The following is a 14,881-nucleotide window of genomic DNA, read 5'->3' on the forward strand; positions in this document are numbered from 1 at the left end:
GTTCTTGGCAAATTTTTCTACAGTGGTTTGCATTGCCTTCTTCTGGGCAAAGTCTTTACAAAACGGGTGACCCCAGCCATTATCAATACTCTTCAGAGATTGTCTGCCTGGCATCTGTGGTGATATAACCAGGGCTCGTGATCTGCAACAGCTGCTCATCCACCACCTACTCCCATGGCTTCACGTGATCCTGATCAGGGGAGTTAAAGTAGGCGCTACACTTTACCCAAAGGGTTACCTGCCGGCTAGTGGAGGGAAGGAGTGTCTTGCACTTCCTTTAGTAGAAATGTATCGCCACCCCAGCACCAATTACTCTGTAACTACATCTCCTAAATAAAGACTTCACTACTGAAAACATTCTGGCATCTCCCCTATCAGGCTCCGTTAGGAAGTTAAGACATTTGAATAAGGTCACTCTTTGTTCTTCCAAATGACAAAGAATACAGACCCAATCTGTTTGGCCTCTCTTGACATTCAGATTTGTTTACAAATCTTATTATGGTCTTAGGAGCAGAATTAGGCCTTTCAGCCCACTGAGTCTGCTCCACCATTTCATCATGGCTGATTTATTATCCCTCTTAACCCCATTCTCCTGCCTTCTTCACGTAACCTTTGACACCCTGACTAATCAAGAACCTATCAACCTCTGCTTTAAAGATACTCAGTGGCAATGAATTCCACAGACTCACCACACTCCAGCTAAAGAAATTCCTTCTCATGTTTGTTGTAATTGGGCATCTCTCTATTCTAAGGCTGTGCCTTCTGGTCTAGACTCATCCACTCTATCTAGACCTGATAATAGAGATTTATCAGGTGCAGGGAATACACCTGATAAATCTCTATTGAACTCCTCCAAAATTACAATATTAAATGCAGGCTAGGAGGTACCTATTGCTGCGCAGTCACAGTTACACTATAGGGAGTGGGATTGCTAACTTGTACACAGCTAGCTCCCACAAAGCAGTAATGAGTTGCTAAACTGCTGAATGATGTTGATTACACGATAACAGTTAGCCACAGTATTTTTAATTGCATCCCAGATTAATACAATTTCTGAAAGACAACACCTCTGCCTGATTTTGATGCTCAGTTCACTGGAAAGGCATCTGAACTCAACGCAAGGCAGGCAAACATAAGGCCCACCTGGCAAAGTTTTTAATGACAGCAACATTGTGATGGGAAGGACAAAGAAATAACACAACTTAATCTTATGAACAAGCTGTGGAAAGGCAACAAGAGATGTAGAACATAGCACAGCCCAGGCCTTTCAGCCACAATGTTGTGCTGCCATTTTAATCTACTCTAAGATCAATCTAACCCTTGCCTCCCACAAAGTCCTCCACTTTTCTATCATCCATGTGCCTAAGAGTCTCTTAGATGTCCTTAATGTATCTGCCTCTACCACCACCCCACAAACCTACCACTCCATGTTAAAAACTTACCTCTAACATTCACCCCTATACTTCCCTCCAATCACCTGAAAGTTATGCTTCTTTGCATTAGCTATTACTGCCCTAGGAATAAACAACTTCTTCAGTGTGGCAAATGGAGAGTTTTAAGGTAATGCAATTTGGCTTCACAGTGCAGCTATATTTGTCTTGTGTAATTACAAAGTTTGAGATCTATTAGGAAGTATTACCAAGGGAACCACACACCACATCAGTGGAGTTTTCACCATCAGAGAAGCCAATAGCATTTCACCAGAACCACTACAAAAATTCATGGTGCCAGCTCATCACTTTCTCAACTGCACTTTGGGAAAGATCAATAAACACTGAACATAATGACGCACAAATCTGGAAATTAATTAATAGGAAAGGCTCTTCTCTGAGCTACTTATTTAAAAGGCTCAGTTTATTAACAATTCATTTAATTTAGAGGTACGGCACGGTAACCAGTCCTTACGGCCCAAGGAGTCTGCACCACCCAATTACAATGTGACCAATTAACCTGCTAATTCATACGTCTTTGGAATGTGGAAGGAAACTGGAGCACTCAGTTCCCTGGTCCCTGGCTCTGTAATAGTGTTACGCTAACTGAATGCTATCGTGGAGCAAGGTTATCTGTTACTCTCTGGATCCAAAAATTGCAGGAACAAATATCTAAATGTCAGACTAAAGGACAACTGTCATCTCATGGGGTCCAAATGGGACTACAGTTGGGAGTATCCATCTTAATTATTTGTTTAAAACCTTTCCTGGAACAACCGCACTATCAGTTTCATAGTAATTTCCGAAATGTAGTGCACCTCTGAACAATAGCAGCAATTATTAAAAGCAATCCAAACCCACAGGTACAAAACAGCTTTGTCTCACGCTCCTGTATGGTAACCCTGCCAACAAATCTACTCTGCACCTCACATGAGCCCAGCACAGACATGCAATCACAAGGAAAGTGCAATAGTATCTTTACTTTCTTCGGACATTAAAGAGGCTCAGCTTAGACCATAAGACAGAGGAGCAGAATAAGGCCATTCGGCCCATCAAATTTGCTCCGTCATACCATCATGGCTGATGCCGGATCCCACTCAACCCCATACACCTGCCTTCTCGCTATATCCTTTGATGCCCTGACTGATCAAGAAAGCATCAACTGGCATCTTAAATATCCCCACAGACTTGGTCTCCACTGCAGTCTGTGGCAGAGCTTTCCACAGATTCACTACTCTCCAGCTAAAAAAAAACTCTGTTCTAAAAGGTCACCCCTCAATTTTGAGGCCGTGCTCTCTAGTTCTGCATACCCCCATCACAGGAAACATCCTCTTCACATCCACCCTACTTAGTCCTATCAATATTCAGAAGGTTTCAATGAGATCCCCACATATACTTCTAAATTCCAGTGAGTACAGGCCCAAAGCTGCAAAAACGCTCCTCATATGTTAACCCCTTCATTCCTGGAATCATCCTCGTGAACCTCGTCTAGATTCTCTCCACTAACAACACATTCTTTCTGAAATATGGGGCCAAAAACTGTTGACAATACTCCAACTGCAGCCTGACTAGTGTCTTATAAAGACTCGGCGTTATCTCCTTGCTTTTATATTCTATTCCACTTGAAATAAATGCAAACATTGCATTTGCTGCCCTTACCACAAACTCAACCTGTAAATTTACTTTTTGGGAGTCTTTTTTTTGTGTTTTTTTTAAATAAATCTTGATGCCACTAAGTAGATGGCAATGCCTTAACCATTTGTGTGTTGTAAGGCCACTAGGGCTCCTTCCATCCTTATCAAGGGGAGTGCTAACCTTCTCTCCTTTCATACAACACACTTTTTGGGAGTCTTGCACAAGGACTCCCAAGTTCCTCTGCAACTCTGATGTTGAACTTCCTTCCCATTTAGATAGTAGTCTGCATTATAGTTCCTTTTACCAAAATTCATTATCAAACATTTCCCAACACTGTATTCCATCTGGTAGTATCTACAGGAGGCACTGCCTGGCTCAAGATGGCAATTTCCATGAACTATCCTCACCATGCAAGCCATGCCATCTTTTCACATTTAACATCAGGCAAGAGGCCTGAAGTATCACAAAGTTTACCAACAGTTACCATTTGATTTTTAAACCAACTAACTCCTTCATCACTTCAACTTAGCAACACTTTGTACTAAAATAAATTGTCCTTTTTGTTCTAATTATGTTCTTTCTGATAAAAGAATGTGTCTAATTTATGTTCTTCTTGTGAATGCTGCTTATTTGTTGCTATGTGCCTGTAATTCTGCTGCTAGTAAGCTTTTCCATTGCTCTCATGCATCCAATCACTTAGGCATGCAATAATTAACTTGACAATTGAATGGTCCCACAGTGTACCTCAAGGCCAGGACAGCAGCAATCTACCCTCCACATCACCAGAACATTTCAGCTGCATAGATTGGTGATACCCCCCCCCCCCCCAGGCTAGCCTTATATGTCTTGTACCTCTGCCGACCACATGCTTAAACCATCATTCACTTCTTTAGAAACGAACATGATTATAAAAGCTGTTCTTGTGCTGCTGAGCTTCAATTGCCTTTATTGTTATTGTTCAGAGGTGCAGTGCTACCATCGGGGAGGATACAGGAGCCTGAAGACACATAGTCAGTGTTTTGGGAAAAGCTTCTCCCCCTCTGCCATCAGATTTCTGAATGTTTGTCTATTTATTGAGATACAGCACACAATAGGCCCTCCGAGCCATATTTTTGTATACATATATTACACACACACATAGACATATATACATACATATACACATATAAATAATAATGTATCTTATTGTAATTTATAGTGTATTTTATGTACTGCAAAGTACTGCTGCCACAAAACAATAAATTCCATGACATATACCAGTGATAATAAACCTGATTCTGATGAAAATGGCTGAATAGAAAGCGAAGACAGGTTATTATTTTTCAAAATATCATCCGAATCTGCAGCCGCACTGCCTTGTGAATACAGGAAGCTAGCCGAGCAGGAGTTGTTAAAGCAAGTAGAGGCAGAGTCACCAGAGGTTCCTGTACGAACAAACCAGCCTCAAGGGCAACAACGCCTTCAGGTCACAGGTTTAAATCATAATCAGTAAATGGAGATTGAGATGTCACGTCCAGTCACCAAAGTGCTGTCACCAGTTGGATGGAAGCAACTTTCCCATTAAAAGCCCACGCAAAGATCCGGTCAATTCCTGAAGTATTCCATGTTGTCATCATACTTTGTATCATGGGTTAGGGTCAGCTCAGACATGTTGGAAGTATACAGCACTTCGCTTCTTGCTGGCAGCATGTCGGAGAAAAAAAGTGTAGACGAGAAATTTTGCAAGAAATATGAAAAAGCAACACACACAAAATGCTGGAGTGAGTCAGCCAGTCAGGCAGCATCTGGGGAGAGGAATAAACAATTGACATTTCAGGCCAAGATCCTTCATCAGGACTGGATAGAAAGGGAGAAAATACCAGAATAAGGTGTTGGGGTTGAGGGGAAGGAAGTCAAGCGAGAAGGTGATAGGTGAAGCCAGGTGGGTGAAGAGTAAGAAGGGATCGGATGAAGTAAGAAGCTGGGAGATGCCTGGAAGGGGAAAGATTTACATATAGATGTCATATTAGAAAAGGATGAGTGCAGACAACTGGAGGCAAGACTCTTTATAGTCATAAGACAAAATAGGTATTTATAATAAGATTTGGCAGAGCACAAAACAATTACTTGGTTCTGTCTTCATTGAAGGTATACGAATTGAAGGATGGGAGCTCAACATCCAGGAATATTCAATATTCAGGAGGGATAGACAGGAAGGAAAAGGAGGTGGGGTAGCATTGCTGGTTAGAGAGGAGATTAACGCAATAGAAAGGAAGGACATTAGCCTGGAGGATGCAGAATCGATATGGGTAGAACTGCATAACACTAAAGAGCAGAAAACGCTGGTGGGAGTTGTGTACAGGTCACCTAACAGTAGTAGTGAGGTTGGGGATGGCATTAAACAGGAAATTAGAAATGCGTGCAATAAAGGAACAGTAGTTATAATGGGTGACTTCAATCTACATATAGATTGGGTGAACCAAATTAGCAAGGGTGCTGAGGAAGAGGATTTCTTGGAATGTATGTGGGATGGTTTTCTGAACCAACATGTCGAGGAACCAACTAAAGAGCAGGCCATTCTAGATTGGGTATTGAGCAATGAGGAAGGGTTAGTTAGCAATCTTGTCATGCGAGGCCCCTTGGGTAAGAGTGACCATAATATGGTGGAATTCTTCATTAAGATGGAGTGTGACATAGTTAATTCAGAAACAAAGGTTCTGAACTTAAAGAAGGGTAACTTTGAAGGTATGAGATGTGAATTAGCTAAGGTAGACTGGCAAATGATACTTAAAGGGTTGACGGTGGATATGCAATGGCAAGCATTTAAAGATCGCATGGATGAACTACAACAATTGTTCATCCCAGTTTGGCAAAAGAATAAACCAGGGAAGGTAATGCACCCGTGGCTGACAAGGGAAATTAGGGATAGTATCAAGTCCAAAGAAGAAACATATAAATTAGCAAAAAAAAGCAGCACACCTGAGGACTGGGAGAAATTCAGAGACCAGCAGAGGAGGACAAAGGGCTTAATTAGGAAAGGGAAAAAAGGTTATGAGAGAAAGCTGGCAGGGAACATAAAAACTGACTGTAAAAGCTTTTATAGATACGTGAAAAGAAAAAGATTGGTCAAGACAAATGTAGATCCTTTACAGTCAGAAAGAGGTGAACTGATCATAGGGAACAAAGACATGGCAGACCAATTGAATAACTATTTTGTTTCTGTCTTCACTAAGGAAGACATAAATAATCTTCTGGAAATAGTAAGGGACCAAGGGTCTAGTGAGATGGAGGAACTGAGGGAAATACATGTTAGTAGGGAAGTGGTGTTAGGTAAATTGAAGGGATTAAAGGCAGATAAATCCCCAGGGCCAGATGGTCTGCATCCCAGAGTGCTTAAGGAAGTAGCCCAAGAAATAGTGATCATTTTTCAAAACTCCTTAGATTCTGGATTAGTTCCTGAGGATTGGAGGGTGGCAAATGTAACCTCACTTCTTAAAAAAGGAGGGAGGGAGAAACCGGAGTATTATAGACTGGTTAGTCTGACATCGGTGGTGGGGAAAATGCTAGAGTCGGTTATCAAAGATGTGATAACAGCACATTTGGAAAGAGGTGAAATCATCGGACAAAGTCAGCATGGATTTGTGAAAGGAAAATCATGTCTGACGAATCTTATAGAATTTTTTGAAGATGTAACTAGTAGAGTGGATAGGGGAGAACCAGTTGATGTGGTATACATAGATTTTCACAAGGCTTTTGACAAGGTCCCACACAGGAGATTAGTGTGCAAACTTACACGGTATTGGGGGTATGGTATTGATGTGGATAGAGAATTGGTTGGCAGACAGGAAGCAAAGAGTGGGAGTAAACGGGACCTTTTCAGAATGGCAGGCAGTGACTAGTGGGGTACCGCAAGGCTCAGTGCTGGGACCCCAGTTGTTTACAATATATACTAATGATTTAGACAAGGGAATTAAATGCAGCATCTCCAAGTTTACGGATGACACGAAGCTGGGCGGCGGTGTTAGCTGTGAGGAGGATGCTAAGAGGATGCAGGGTGACTTGGATAGTTAGGTGAGTGGGCAAATTCATGGCAGATGCAACTTAATGTGGATAAATGTGAGGTTATCCACTTTGGTTGCAAGAACAGGAAAACATTATTATCTGACGGTGGCCGATTAGGAAAAGGGGAGATGCAACGAGACCTGGGTGTCATTGTACACCAGTCATTGAAGGTGGGCATGCAGGTACAGCAGGCGGTGAAAAAGGCAAATGGTATGTTGGCATTCATAGCAAAAGGATTTGGGTACAGGTGCAGGGAGGTTCTACTGCAGTTGTACAAGGCCTTGGTGAGATCGCACCTAGAATATTGTGTGCAGTTTTGGTCCCCTAATCTGAGGAAAGACATTCTTGCCATACAGGGAGTACAGAGAAGGTTCACCAGATTGGTTCCTGGGATGGCAGAACTTTCATATGAAGAAAGACGGGATCAACTAGGCTTATACTCACTAGAATTTAGAAGATTGTGGGGGGATCTTATTGAAACATATAAAATTCTAAAGGGATTGGACAGGCTAGATGCAGGAAGATTGTTTCCGATGTTGGGGAAGTCCAGAACGAGGGGTCACAGTTTTTTTCTTAATTAGTTTTTTTATACATTTTCTACATCGCTACAGATTTAAAAAAACCCAGATCGAAATGAAGAACATTAATACAGTGCAAAAATAAACATACAATAATAATATAATACAAAAGAAGATAATTGAGAAAGCACCCAAATTGAAGACATGTAAAATTAGTATCCTCCCCAAGCACCGCAACAAAAAAGAACTCCAGACCAACCACAACAAAATATAGAGAGTATAAATCAGGACATTCAAACCCCCAAAACTGTAAATACACTTAGCAACATAAGATATTAATGCCTACTACCAAAAAAAAGGAGCTAAAAGCAAGGGACCGAGAAAAAAACCTTAGTTAAGAGGAAGGTTATGAAAGTACTCAATAAAAGGTCCCCAGACCTTATGGAACTTTGTATCCGAATTAAGAACTGAATAATGAATTTTTTCAGGGTCTAAGCAGGACATAATATCATTAAGCCTTTGAGCATGCGTGGGCAGGGCAACATCTCTCCATCTAAGGAGGATTAAACGTCTAGCCAGGAGAGAAGCAAAATATTCGACACTTCGTCGAACTCAGACGTAAATCTGACTCACCCAAAAAAACGAACAAAGCAATTAAAGGGTTAGGTTCTAGGTGGTGATTCAGAATATAAGATAACGGTATGAAGACATTTTTCCAAAATTTCTCTAAGCTAGGACAAAACCAGTACATATGAATGAGAGAGGCCTCGCCCCTTTTGCATTTATCACAGAGAGGAATAATATTAGGGTAAAATCGAGATAGTTTAGATTTAGATATATGGGCTCTATGAACAATCTTGAACTGTAAAAGGCAATGGCGAGCACAAAGAGAGGTTGAATTAACCGATTTGAGAATCGAGTCCCAAGTCTCATCAGATAAGGAGATATTTAAATCATGCTCCCAAGCCATTCTAATTTTATCCACAGGGGCACGCCGTAAGGAAGCTAATTTATCACGAATAAATGATATTAAACCTTTACCTAGTGGATTAATAGAAAGAAAGAAATCCATAACATTTTTCTCAGGCATTTCAGGGAAGTTAGGAATTAAAGGATTAATAAAGTGTCTAATTTGGAGATATCTAAAAAAATGAGCATTGGGCAGATTGAACTTAGCACAGAGCTGTTGAAAAGAAGCGAAGTGATTATCAATAAAAAGATCTTCAAAATGTCTAATGCCCTTCCTATACCAATCATGGAATGCTGAATCATACGTAGTAGGTAAAAAAAGGTGATTATGTAAGATAGGGCTAGAAAAGGAAAAACCATGGAAACCATAAAATTTCCTAAACTGAGCCCATATACGCAAAATGTGTCTAACAAGAGGATTAACAATTAATCTGGACAAACTACTAGGGAGTACAGAGCCAAGAAGTGCAGAGAAAGATAAATCTTTAGTGGAACTCAACTCCATTGCCACCCAATTAGGGCACTCAGGTTGGCCATGGAAAAAAGACCAAAAGGTAGCACAACGTATATTGGCTGCCCAATAATATAAACAAAAGTTAGGCAAAGCCATGCCACCCTCTTTTTTAGATTTTTGGAGATAAACTTTATTAATTCTAGATCGCTTATTCTTCCACAGATATGACAAAATAATAGAGTCTAAGGAATCAAAAAAAGATTTAGGAATAAAAATTGGGATTGATTGAAATAAATATAAAAGTTTAGGGAGAACATACATTTTAACAACATTAATATGACCTACCAAAGACATAGATAGAGGTGACCATTGTAACAGACTCTGTTTTATAGTATATGAAAGAGTGGCAAAATTTTCACGAAAGAGATCTTTAAACTTCCTTGTGACTGTAATCCCAAGATAAGTAAATTGATTATGAACTACTTTAAAAGGAAGATCACGAAATGTTAATTCTTGTGCTTCTTTATTAATTGGGAAAAGTTCGCTCTTATGTAAATTAAGTTTATAGCCAGAGATCTGGCTAAACTGATCAAGAAGTGAAAACATTGGAGGTAAGAATGTAGACAGATTTGAAAGAAAAAGTAATAAGTCATCAGCATAATGAGAAACTTTATGCTCAACACCCCCTCCCCAAATCCCGGTCAATTCAGGACAATTTCGAAATGCTATCGCCAAAGGTTCTATAGCCAAATCAAAGAGAAAGGGACTTAAAGGGCATCCCTGACAGGTGCCACGTTTGAGGTTAAATAACTGGGATTTCTGAAAACTAGTCAAAACAGAGGCAGTAGGACACAAATACAGCAATTTGATCCAAGAAATAAAACTTTGACCAAAGTCAAATTTTTCTAAAACTGCAAAAAGGTAGTTCCACTCTATACAATCAAATGCTTTCTCCGCATCGAGGGCAATAACACATTCAGGAATCCCAGTTGGAGGTGAATATAAAATGTTAAATAAACGCCGGATGTTAAAAAAAGGAAGACGGTTTTTAATAAAACCAGTTTGATCATCAGAAATAATAGAGGGAATAACAGTTTCTAATCTATGAGCCAGAACTTTGGCCAAGATTTTAACATCAACATTAAGCAAAGAAATCGGCCTATACGAGGAACACTCTGTTGGGTCTTTACCCTTTTTTAATAAAAGAATAATAGATGCCTCATTAAAAGAGGGTGGCAATTTACCACAATTAAACGAGTCAGATAATACTGAGAATAACTGAGGAGAAAGAAGTGAAGAGAATGATTTATAAAATTCTACGGGGAACCCATCAGGTCCAGGAGATTTCCCTGAAGACAATGCAGAAATTGCAAAAGATATTTCTTCTGATGATATAGGCGCATTAAGTCTGGCTTTAAAATCAGATGAAAGTGAAGGAATATTCAGATTATTTAAAAAATGATCAACAGAGATATTGTCATTCAAAGATTTAGAGGAATAAAGTCGAGAATAGAAATTTTTTAATGCGTCATTGATTTCTAAGTGATCCGATGTAAAGTCTCCATTCTCCTTCCGGATCTTTGTAATATGTTGTTTGGCTTTGGAACATCTTAGCTGATTGGCTAGAAATTTACCAGATTTGTCACCATGAATATAGAAGCGACTCTTACTTTCAAGAAGTTGGCGTTCGACAGGTTGAGTAGACAGAAGATTAAATTTAGTTTGAAGTTCTACACGCTTCTTGTATAATTCAGGAATGGGGTCACAGTTTAAGGATAAAGGGGAAGCCTTTTAGGACCGAGATGAGGAAAAACTTCTTCACACAGAGAGTGGTGAATCTGTGGAATTCTCTGCCACAGGAAACAGTTGAGGCTGGTTCATTGGCTATATTTAAGAGGAAGTTAGATATGGCCCTTGTGGCTAAAGGGATCAGGGGATATGGAGAAAAAGCAGGTACAGGGTTCTGAGTTGGATGATCAGCCATGATCATACTGAATGGCGGTGCAGCTCGAATGGCCAAATGGCCTACTCCTGCACCTATTTTCTATGTTTCTATGTTTCTAATAACCTCCCAGAGGTTAGGGAAGCAGACATTTAATGAAGAGGAATTTGGAGAAACTATTAGTAGCAAAAAAGAAAAGGTTCACCTGGCTAGACAGGGTGTAGCCTGTACCCTCAACCCACCCACCCAATACCAGCCTCTGAACACCAAGCCACAGGTGATCCAATGCTACAGAGGCATCAGTGGAAGGCAAAGTCCAAAAGATCATAATAGATGGGAGCAGAACTAGGCCATTCAGCTCATCCAGTCTCCTCTGCCACTCCACTGTGGACAATTTACTATCCCCCTCAGCCCCAGTCTGCTGCCTTCTCACCGCAACCTTTGACACCCTGACTAATCAAGAATCAATCAACCTCTGTTTTATACATACCCAATGACTTGACCTCCACACTGTGGAAATGAATTCCACAGATTCATTACCTTCTGGCTAAAGAAATTTCTCCTCATCTCTGTTCTAAATGAATATTCTTCTATTCTAAGGCTCTGCCTTCTGGTCCTATACTCTTACTCCGATTGGAGACATCCTCTCCACGTCCACTCTTTCTAGCTCTTTTAAAAATTGGTAGATTTCTTCTAAACTCTAGTGAGACTTGCTGAGAACTCCTGGTCTAGAATTATGCAGGCTGCACACAGCTCAATGCTATTTTAAATTCAAGGGTACATCCTCATGAGCTCTGAGAAGTTCAAGGGCTCCAAACAAGTCAGCACTGCTGGCATGATGCTAAGCAGGCCCAATATACAAGCAAAGAAAGAATAGAATAAGCTCAGAGTACCAGGATAGGAAGCCGGTCGGTGGTGTAGTGGTACAGAGTACCGGGATAGGAAGCCAGTCAGTGGTGTAGTGGTACAGAGTACCGAAATAGGAAGCCGGTCGGTGGTGTAGTGGTACAGAGTACCGGGATAGGAAGCACATCCCATCAAATGCACGGTCAATCAGACAGGCAAACACAAGGAAATCTGCAGATGCTGGAAATTCAAGCAACACACACAAAATGCTGGTGGAACGCAGCAGGCCAGACAGCATCTATAGGGAGAAGTGCTGTCAACACTTTGGGCCAAGGCCCTTCGTCAGAACTAACTGAAAAGAAAGATAGTAAGAGATTTGAAAGTAGGAGGGGAGGGGAAAATGCCAAATGGTAGGGGGAGACAGGAGGGGGTGGGGTGAAGCCAAGAGCCAGAAAGGTAATTTGCAAAAGGGATATAGAGCTAGAGAAGGGAAAGGATCATGGGACAGGAGGCCTAGAGAGAAACAAAAGGGTGAGGGGAGACCAGAGGGAGATGGAGAACACCAGTAAGGTCTCAAAGCTCTCCGCTTCTTTTTGGATTCCAGACCTAACCAATTCCCTTCTACCACCACTCTCCTCCGTATAGCCGAATTAATTCTTACTCTCAATAATTTCTCCTTTGGCTCCTCCCACTTCCTCCAAACCAAAGGTGTAGCCATGGGCACCCGCATGGATCCCAGTTATGCCTGCCTTTTTGTTGGCTTTGTGGAACAGTCCATGTTCCAAGCCTATACTGGTATCCATCCCCCTCTTTTCTTCGCTACATCGACGACTGCATTGGCGCTGCCTCCTGTGCGCATGCTGAGCTCGTTGACTTCATTAACTTTGCCTCCAACTTTCACCCTGCCCTCAAATTTACCTGGTCTATTTCTGACACCTCTCCCTTTTCTAGATTTTTCTGTCTCCATCTCTGGAGACGGCCTATCTACTGATAACTACTATAAGCCTACAGACTCTCACAGCTACCTGGACTCTTCCCACCCTGTCTCTTGCAAAAATGCTATCCCCTTCTCACAATTCCTCTGTCTCTGCCGCATCTGCTCTCAGGATGAGGCTTTTCATTCCAGGACGAAGGAGATGTCTTCCTTTTTTAAACAAGGGAGCTTCCCTTCTTCCACCATCAACTCTGCTCTCAAACGCATCCCTCCCATTTCACGCACATCTGCCCTTACCCGATCCTCCCGCCACCCCACTCAGGATAGGGTTCCCCTTGTCCTCACCTACCACCCCACCAGCCTCTGGATCCAACTTATAATTCTCCGTAACTTCCGCCACCTCCAACGGGATCCCACCACCAAGCACATCTATCCCTCCCCCCACCTTCTGCTTTCTGTAGGGATCATTGCCTACGCGACTCCCTTGTCCATTCGTCCCCCCCATCCCTTCCCACCGATCCTTCTCCTGGCACTTATTCTTGTAAGCGGAACAAGTGCTACACCTGCCCTTACACTTCCTCCCTCACCACCATTCAGGGCCCCAGACAGTCCTTCCAGGTGAGGCGATACTTCACCTGTGAGTCAGCTGGTGTGGTATAATGCATCCAGTGCTCCTGGTGTGGCCTTTTATATTTTGGTGAGACACGACGCAGACTGGGAGACCGTTTCGCAGAACACCTACGCTCTGTCCGCCAGAGAAAGCAGGATCTCCCAGTGGCCACACATTTTAATTCCACGTCCCATTCCCATTCTGATATGTCTATCCATGGCCTCCTACACTGTCAAGATGAAGCCACACTCAGGTTGGAGGAAGAACACCTTAAATACCGGCTGGGTAGCCTCCAACCTGATGTCATGAACATTGACTTCTCTAACTTCCATTAATGCCCCTCCCCTTCTTACCCCATCCCTGATATATTTAGTTTTTTTTCTCTCTTTCTGCCCATCACTCTGCCTGTTCTCCATCTCCCTCTGGTGCTCCCCTCCCCCTTTCTTTCTGCCTGGGCCTCCCGTACCATGATCCTTTCCCTTCTCTAGCTCTGTATCCCTTTTGCCAATCACCTTTCCAGCTCTTAGCTTCACCCCACCCCCTCCTGTCTCCCCCTATCATTTCGCATTTTCCCCTCCCCCCCACTTTCAAATCTCTTACTATCTTTTCTTTCGGTTAGTCCTGACGAAGGGCCTCGGCCCGAAACGTCGACAGCGCTTCTCCCTATAGATGCTGCCTGGCCTGCTGTGTTCCACCAGCATTTTGTGTGTGTTGCTTGGACAATTAGACAGAATGTTTTGATAAAGCCAAATCAGTGGAACAGTTAACAGTTGCCTCACCATCAGTACTCATCCACATTATACTTTAAACACTGACTGAAGAAACTACTTCCTGTCAGTCTTTCCATTAGAACTTGAACTTACATTGCAAATGGAGGAAACATACAATTAGTATCTCTTTAACAGTATGCCCACTGCAACAGCTCCTCTGTGATGACTGAATTGAACAATTTGATTTAGTGAAGATGGTAACTCTTCCAAACAAGTACAGGCTGTGCCAAGCTGACCTCAGTGATCAAAGACAAAGATCCGCTGCTGCTATATTGGTCGATTTTACTTGTAGTGCAGTTACTAAGTGAACTACTGAGAATCATTTAAACAAGTAAAGTCCTGAAGCTGCTAACTTCCAGTGGCAATTAATCATTGATATACTCGCCTCAAAGCAATTGAAGTCCTCAAATCCATCAGAGCAGGGTAGTACGTCATCTTCATTTCCAAATCCAGCATCATCGTTCTGACTGTCAGAATCTGCAGACAGAAAAGGGAACTTCCTCAGTTTCTTTACACAGGAGAGATTCATACCATGCACACCTTTGTCTCACTTATTCATATGAAAACTGAATAAGTTTATAAGGTCAGTAATATTTCAGATCTAATTAGGAGTAACTCCAAATATATGGCCATCTAACAAAAATGAATTAACACTCACATCTTGTTCACTATCAACATAATTAAGAGCAATGATGACAGAGCAGTAGACATTGTCTCGATGGACTTCAGTAA

The 14,881-nt window shown here is 41.8% G+C and overlaps 1 protein-coding gene and 1 non-coding gene across 3 annotated transcripts in view; both read right to left on the bottom strand.

Annotated features, from left to right (window-relative positions):
• Window positions 1–14,881, bottom strand: part of rab11fip3 (RAB11 family interacting protein 3 (class II)) — a 201,396-nt gene that overhangs the window by 104,327 nt on the left and 82,188 nt on the right. For both annotated transcript variants that reach the window (XM_059978857.1, XM_059978856.1), the window contains exon 3: window positions 14,535–14,626. In XM_059978857.1, coding sequence (XP_059834840.1) covers window positions 14,535–14,626 — 92 coding nt within the window. The remainder of the gene's footprint in view (window positions 1–14,534; window positions 14,627–14,881) is intronic.
• On the bottom strand, window positions 3,143–3,267 carry LOC132400151 (U6atac minor spliceosomal RNA). Its single transcript, XR_009514185.1, has one exon. It is a non-coding gene; the product is annotated as a U6atac minor spliceosomal RNA (small nuclear RNA).

This window comes from Hypanus sabinus, chromosome 9, assembly GCF_030144855.1.
Source record: "Hypanus sabinus isolate sHypSab1 chromosome 9, sHypSab1.hap1, whole genome shotgun sequence".
In the NCBI taxonomy this organism is placed as follows: domain Eukaryota; kingdom Metazoa; phylum Chordata; class Chondrichthyes; order Myliobatiformes; family Dasyatidae; genus Hypanus; species Hypanus sabinus.